Source organism: Rhamphochromis sp. 'chilingali', assembly GCF_963969265.1.
Source record: "Rhamphochromis sp. 'chilingali' genome assembly, chromosome: 21".
Lineage (NCBI taxonomy): Eukaryota > Metazoa > Chordata > Actinopteri > Cichliformes > Cichlidae > Rhamphochromis > Rhamphochromis sp. 'chilingali'.
This window is the reverse complement of record NC_137949.1, coordinates 21999504-22007404: the sequence shown is the minus strand read 5'-3', so window position 1 is coordinate 22007404 and position 7901 is coordinate 21999504. Positions and strand designations below refer to the sequence as shown.

Below are 7901 nucleotides of genomic sequence, written 5' to 3'. Positions count from 1 at the left end.
ATTTTATGGCTACTTACATTAAGAACTCCTAATGTATCTTGAACTTAAGTCGAACTGGGTCTTCGATGGATACAGGTAGAAAATGATTTCATTAGTTTAGAAGAAGAGAGCCTACGGTTAACATGTGACACCCACACTGCCTGCCCTCCAACCGCAGATATAACCGTGTTATTGCACATAACTAAGATTTCATTTTTGTAACAGATTTTCCTTTCACTTTAAAACTATCAATAATATAAGAAACTTAACCACCTGCTATTTTATAACATTTAGTTTGTTGGTGTTTGTTTCTGATTTCAAGTTTAACCTTTGGCTTGTAGTATGTCCTCAGTGTGAATCTACATAAATAAGTTGTGGGTATGCATTCCTGTCTAAATAACAAGTTAGAAATAAGTAAGTACACAGAGGTTAGATTTAATTTCTAATATTTTCAAGAACAATTGCCTTATTTAATAAGCTAGTGAAATAAAATGCTTTCCTTTTATCTGGGCAAACTGAATATGTATCATCTATTAAACATGCATTTGTAGCTTTATTAGAAATTCTCTTTCACTGTCGCTCAGTTTGGGCATTCAGGTTTTCTGTGGCCAGAACTGGTTGATATCATCCAACTCTGACAAAGAAATATATGCAGTATCACTGTTTCCCTTTTACTTTACAAATTGTCTGTGTAAGCCTAGAAATCAGAACAAATTACAGTTTCTAAGTCCTACTCTGTGTCAGTTTTTAAAATGATTTATTTGCTTTCTGTAAAACAACAACAACAACAAATCCAATATTTTATAAAATTATCTAAACGAACATAATTTGTGGCAACCACTACCATCATAAAAAATGGCACGGGACCACATGAAGCTTCTGTTTTGGGAGGTTTCAATATGTTGGTGTGTGTATTTTGATTTTAAGCAGCCTAAAATTTGTTTACATTTCTAAAATCGAATTTGTCTAGAACTAATTTTTCAACCTCTTGTCCTACTCTGGCAATGGAGGTGCAGAGGCCAGCACTCCCCTTTAGATTTCTTAATATAAGATGATTGCTAATCTGCACCCCCCTTTTTATAGACCCCATCCTCATGTTGTTTCATTTAGAAAAACCAAACCAAACAATATAAAACAAACAATTTAAAAAATCAAAACTGACACTCTTTTTGACGGTGACTTTAACATCTATGCAGATGACACTCTCCTTACAATCAATTACCTTAATGAAAAAAACATGTTAAATCTACAAAACCTAAGAGCCTGGTGATTATTTAGCAGAAATCTCTTATGCAAGAACTCTGAATAAGTTTTTTCCAGACAATTTAAAGTGCTTTACTTATTTTGATGTTATTACAAAATGATCAGGAACAAGTGAAATATAAATCTAAATGTTTCAGTGTCATGTCTAATCCAAATACAGAATTTTGCATGCAAATTTATTAGTATTTAGAAATTCTGCACCCTACTGTAAATAGCATAACATACCTGGGATTTTTTCTTTTACTTACTTTAACAATTCCAAAGGAGAGATGAATTTTTGTTGATCACTTTAGGGAATGTTTTTAATTGCGATTTTGATTGTTTTATATAGATTAATCAATTAAATTATGAAACTCTAGAGAGCTCATTTTAATCTTTTTTTTTATCCTTTTTGCATTGAGAGTTTCGAACAAAGTTACTTCTTGAAATTTTACAGTGGCACCACGACAACGTCCAACATGAGAAATGAGACTTAACCATCTGCAAAATTCTCTGCCTTAATTGTCCTTGAGGAATATGTTGAACCCCAGCTGCCAAACATGATTAATTTACAGACTTCTTTTTTTATACGAGAACATCTATTTACAAGTTTCGTCGGTTTTTGGGTTTTGCATGAAGTCCATTAAGTATTGAATTGAAAAGTCGTGTGATTTGTGCCGTTTTCTTTTCTTTTTTTCTTTCATTCTTTCGGGTTCTTTTTGTTTTTTTTGTTTTTTTTTTTACCCAAGCAGTATTATTAAAATGAAGATAAATTGCAGCCAGTCTCAGGGAAATTTTTCTCAAAAGAAACAAAGCCAACACCGAAGATATATAAAATGCACTTTGTTCATCAGAGGGAGAGATAAAGAAAGACTCCACTCAGCGAGCTCTGAATGCTGCATTTCATGCCTTCAACAATTATGCTGAAAGGTCAAGTATTACAGCATCTTGTGTTCCGCTTTGCATGCAAAGTATTTCAGTTCGCAAATGACCCTCGTTTGCGCTCTTTGCACAATGGCTCGAAGAAGCAGATAAACGTAGCAAAATTAAAGATTTTTGCTGCTAGCTCACAATAACATTTACCAAGGGGGGTGATTGCATTTGCTGTGTAATTGTCCTATTTGTAATCCTCATGAATGCTTGGGCCTGCTGCAATGAAATGTTTAGGAACTTAAGAAAGAAGAACGAGAGTGGCTGTATTTAAAAAGAACACAGTTTTCATATATACATATAGATTTATAAGATTATACAACGACTAATATGAAAATGCTTTTTTGAGTATATCTTATGTAATAAATGCAGACTTTGTGCTCATTTTTCATTTTCCCATTGACGTATTCTTTTCAGCACCGTGGACAGCACCCGTGTCATCATTAACATCTAAATCAGAAGAAAAGCAATTAAACGCACTACAAACACTTACTTAGCATATTATTATTATTATTATTATTATTATTATTATTATTATTATTTGTTTATGTGAAATTCAAGTAATTATTGGAGCACTTCTTAATGTCGAGAATAGGCCACGCCATCGTCACATACTCAGCAGCAATGTATGTCAGGAATCACACACCAGTGAACAAAATCACCAACGACTCACTAGTTTTTGTTTAATGATTGCAGGTCTGTTAATATTAATAGGTAATCTACGTGAGCATTACTCTTATTTGAATTTTTCCCAATATAAAAAAAAACTTTTGAAAACTGTTTTGTAAGTTGTAGTTTTAGAACAAATTAAAAAAACAAACACAAAAAGAAACCCAAGCTACTGATAACTGCCCTGCTAGGCTCACTGTATCTAACTAGTTAGCTGTTAGGCTGTCTCTTTACCACGATGTCGATATTTGTTGGGTTTAATAAAAAGAATCTAATAAAATGCTTAATGTGCTCTGAAAAGAAATCCACAATTTATACATTTTGAGGGAAAATTAAAATAAAAGTTAAAGAGACCCCAGCCCCCACTTTTATTTCATTTCTGAAGCTATATATATGTATATATATATATATATATATATATATATATATATATATATATATATATATATATATATATATATATATATACACATTTTATACATTTTGTCCTCCTCAACTTTAAATTGAGTATTGACTACGTACTACTGATACACTGGGTCCCTGGGTGAATGAAATTCAGCAGCTAGTCACTAACTCAAATATGATTACCTTGAGATTAGAGACTAATTGCTTGGGGTTCGTGAAGACAGCCCACAATAAAGGCAGGAAGACTTGAGAAGTTGCACTGTGGGTTTCTACAAAAGAGAGCGATGAGAGCACACACGTTTCCAACAAGTCATTCTCAACAGCTACAAGCTGCACACAAAGACCACACACCGCGCCAAAGACATGTTAATGTAATCCCAAAGTTCTCACTTCTCTCCCGAACAAAACCTGCTCTGCAAAATACCTAATAGAAGATAGTTTCTGATGCTGGTAAGATTTCACTTAAAGTCTCTAAAATTGCTTTTCTAGGGGCTGCCTGGTGCCCTTAAACTGTATCTTTCTCTGGCTTCAAGGGAAAGACCTACTGCGTGCTTGGAAAGGAGACGGACGTGAGTTTAGTGCCTAATTTTTTTGAACATCACATTTTTTATACGATAATACTGACTGAATATGCTTTTGGATTTTAAATACAAAGTTGTAGAAAATCAGTTAATGTTCTTGTATTTGTATTAACATTAGCTCCCATTAAGCAAAAAGCACTGCTGAGCCCCAGTTCTCTGAGTGTTTTGCAGAATCTGTGCTAAAATGGGACTTATGCAAAAGTCATATAAACAACTTGTGGTCCAGTTGTGGACTAAGGCTTCTAACTGTACTATATGAGCCGCATGTACTTTGGCCACCGATGCATACGGTAAGTATCAGAAAAAATAGAGAATATTAAAAAATACAAAACAAAAAAACCCCAAAACATAATGGTCACCTCGGGCGTCAAATAAAGCTGGGTGACTTTGAAAAACAGTAGTATGTGAATAGTTGAGTACATTCCGGTCTAGAAATAAAGAAGTTTCCATATAATTAATAAAATTTCAGGAATTAAAAGTGCAGCAGGACCGGAAAAGTCAGATAGGCAAATGGAAGGAAAAATTACTTTGGTTGGATCATGTGGAGTAAAGATCAATTATCTCAAGACAACGGATAAACATCCAGAGAAGTTTTATTAAAGTGTATGCTTTAAATCCTCACTTATTTCAGGCAGCATCAGAAATGAAAGCCAGTAGAAGCCAAGAAGCTGGAGGATTAAAAAAAAAAAGCTTTAAAGATAAATTATTTTCATTACGTATCCTGTCTGAAAGGCTCTAAAATTATAGCTTTATGACACATGACAGCGCTGATTTGAAAACAACTTACCCTGGTCAAGCCATAACCGAAAATCGCCCATCATTAACCCCGCCGCTTAGCTACCACATTGTTTACTGTTTAAGACCTATATCTCTGTTAGGTGGCAGGAGAATAGTCTCTAATGATTATTATACCTTTTATTTACCGAACCCTACAACTAAAGGGAAATAAATTACAGCTTGAGTTCTTTATTTTGAAAATAAAGATATCTCCAAGTGTCAAACATCCCACAGGGTTAAAAAAAAATCTACAGTCTAATATTTAACATATATAAATATCTGTGTGGAGGCAGGTTTGTTTTTAATGCCCGACACAAACAGCCTGTTTCCTTTCAATTCCCGGATTGATTATTGATGAACCATCTGATAGCCCCGCGCCAACGGTTCACCTCACGACTCTTTTGAGAAGAATACGGCGCTGTTTGGCGAGGGATTTCATCGATAAGCTGCCCTTTGAGCAGCGTTTGTGTTTGATGTTGGGAGTCGAGGTACCTTACCTTTCTGACTCACGCCGAGAGAAAACACACATACAGAAAGAGAAAAGAAAAAAGCACATAAAAGGCTCAGTTTACTCTCCAGGGCATGCTTGTGTGAGTTGCAGCCATGAAACGATAAGCCTGCGAGGTATGTGATTTAGCAGGAGAAAAAACAGGGGCTGGGGGGTGAAATAGGCCCCAGTATTTACTGTCATGTCAGAACTAATGCGGCATTTAGTTATTTTTTCCCACGTTCTGACAAATCTGAACATATTTTGAAAACTTCTAGTTGCTTGTTCTTTCTTGCATTTTATCTGCAAAAAACTAATAATAATAATAATAATAATAATAATAATAATAATAATAATAACCCTGCTGTTTTGTTGTCTTTACCTAAATAATTATTTAATTTCACAACAAAGTTTAACTGTTTGGGTTCCATAATTTATTAATAGGACTGTTTTGCTGTAAGTCAAATATCTATATAAGTTACAAAGAAATAAAACGTACAAATACCAGTGAAACGACAACAAACCGGCAATAGCGTCAAAAACTTTGTACAACAAATAGCTAAAATTCAAACCCTTTACTGAAATATACAAGCTAGATCTACGGCTTACATTAAATTCTATTATGAATCAGAGTCATCACATTTGTGTCTGAGGAGGGAAATTTAAGAGCACCCAGCAGTCCTGCAGTCTATCTGCGTCTCTGTTTCGGGTTTAGTTATCCCAACTATGGGGCCTATTTGACTGCTGATTCTTCCTTTGTGTCAATATAATTTACATAAATAAATCCCAAGACTTTTACATCCGCAGTTTGTGAACAAGTGATTCTTCCACAAGAGTCACACTTCCTTTCGAAATGGGGAGGAGAAAAAATTCAAGAAGAGCTGCGTCGGTTTCACTCGGTTCTTGTTCAAGTGCGCACATTTACAGTGAAACTTGCCGAGCATTAACATAAAAATGTCTTTTCTTTTTTAAAATTAGATTTAAATCATAGCCGGCGCCTCTTGTCACCATGTCCTGCCGTATAACAGGGCTGAACACTGCAAGGCCGAGCCGTACTCTGCGGCGGGGGAGTTGAGGTGGGAGAGGCCGGCCACTTGGCTCTGAAGTGAGGGCGGACTGGAGGAGTGCTGCGCCAAGTCTGGAGAGTGACCTGTGCTTCCCACCTGCTGGCTCTGATGCTGGCCGAGGCCGGACGTGTTGTTAGACATAATCATGACATTGCCCCCTTGCTGGTGGTGCGTCTGAGCGGAGGATGTGGGCGTGTGGCCGCTGCCTTGGCACGGCTTCCCATCCTTTACCAGCACCGGCACAGCTACTCTCCGAGGTGACTGCTGCTGCTGTTGTTGGCAGGAGCCGCTCTCCTGCTGCATCTGCTGCTGGGAGGCTTTGTCTTTTGCCTGCCTCTTCATTTTATACCGGTGATTCTGGAACCAGATTTTCACCTGGGTCGGGGTGAGGTGGATCATACTTGCCAGGTGTTCCCTCTCCGGCGCCGACAGGTATTTCTGCTGCTTGAAGCGTCGCTCCAGCTCGTACACCTGCGCCTGGGAGAACAGCACTCGCCTCTTTCTCCTCGGTGTGGTTGACAGAGAGCCCATGCCTTTACCCACGTCTGCCAGGGAACTGAGACTGCCCATGCTGCCCATGTTCATCCCGGATGATGAGCCCATGAAGCGGGAAACTGAGGGGGGAAAATAATTGTAATTAAATTCAATTTTTTTTAAAAGTTATATTCTCGTGTTACATAGAGACATTTATATGGAGAGAAAATTTAGTATGGACAAATATCATTTGCAGATGCAAAAATCAACAATGTTACTCAATTATCAGCTTTTTATAAATCTTCACGGGTCTCAAAGAAGCAGACACCTTTATTTACAACACCTAAAACTCAAAAGTGTCAAAGTGAAAGCGTGTTCATAAACTACATCGACCAAATTTAAGGAGCCGCTCATAAATGACAGCAAAGCTGTTACTGCTGGATGAGTGTGAAAGCCCTGAAGGAAAACTGTTCCATTATTTTTCTGTCGTGAGAATCTTTACAAATGTTGAAATCTGTGGATTAAAAACTTGAATATTTGCGCGATTTCTGCCCCTCCTTACTGGAAACATCTAAAGTACCGAAACTTGAAAAATGCCAATTTTGTGCCGAAAAACGTAAAGATTATAAAAACTGTACTGCAACTCCTAAAACACAGCACCACGAAACATCCGCAAAAATATGGATTTCAGCTCAATGCGGACTGTGATAACTCCAAGCTGGAGTCAAAGAACAGGTGCAGGATACTCACTGGTGGAAAAACGCGGATCTGGGTTGGCTCCGTACCAGCCGGTTGCCGTGGCGCTGCCCCTCATGCCGTCTTGGTAAGACGGCAGGTCGCCCATGTTGCCCAGGTTGCCGTTACAGTAGCCCCCCATGGCCGTGTGTGACAGCTGAGAAACACCTGCCGCAGTCATGTGGTAAGCCGCAGACACAGTCCCATTATGGCCCATGTGGTGCTGCTGCATCGCCGCCTGTGAGACTTGCGGCTGCCGGTAAGAAGTGAGAGGTGCCCCCAAGTTGTTATTCTCCATACTTACTTTCTTATAGCTCTCCTCAAGGGGACTCAAGATATCGGAAACAGAAAAAGGAGTCGTATGCTTAGGGCTCATCGACATTGTTCTGGGGCTGGAGAGGGAGAAATTAGAAGGCAAGGCAATCTCTCCTTCTGCCTTTTTTTTTTTTTTTTTTGGCCAAAGCCCCTCTGCTTCCTGTTGTCTCAACGTCGATCCTGGTAGATGAACACGTAAGAGAGCACCTCAAGTCCGCCTTAATTGGATTGAGTGGGAGC

At 38.0% G+C, this 7901-nt stretch overlaps 1 protein-coding gene across 1 annotated transcript; it reads right to left on the bottom strand.

The window, feature by feature from the left end:
- Positions 1–5481: 5481 nt before the first annotated feature.
- nkx2.1 (NK2 homeobox 1) lies at positions 5482–7901 on the bottom strand. The gene is made up of 2 exons (XM_080871324.1): positions 7362–7901; positions 5482–6751 (listed from the first exon to the last, which is right to left on the bottom strand). Exons 1-2 carry the CDS (start codon positions 7726–7728, stop codon positions 6075–6077), a joined length of 1044 nt encoding a protein of 347 aa, XP_080727450.1. The 5' UTR covers positions 7729–7901; the 3' UTR covers positions 5482–6074.

Coding starts and splice junctions, on each gene's coding strand:
- nkx2.1 (XM_080871324.1), bottom strand. CDS start 7,728: ATGTCGATGAGCCCTAAGCATACGACTCCTTTTTCTGTTTCCGATATC. Junction 6,752..7,361: donor AGATCCGCGTTTTTCCACCA/GTGAGTATCCTG, acceptor TTCCCCCCTCAG/TTTCCCGCTTCATGGGCTCA.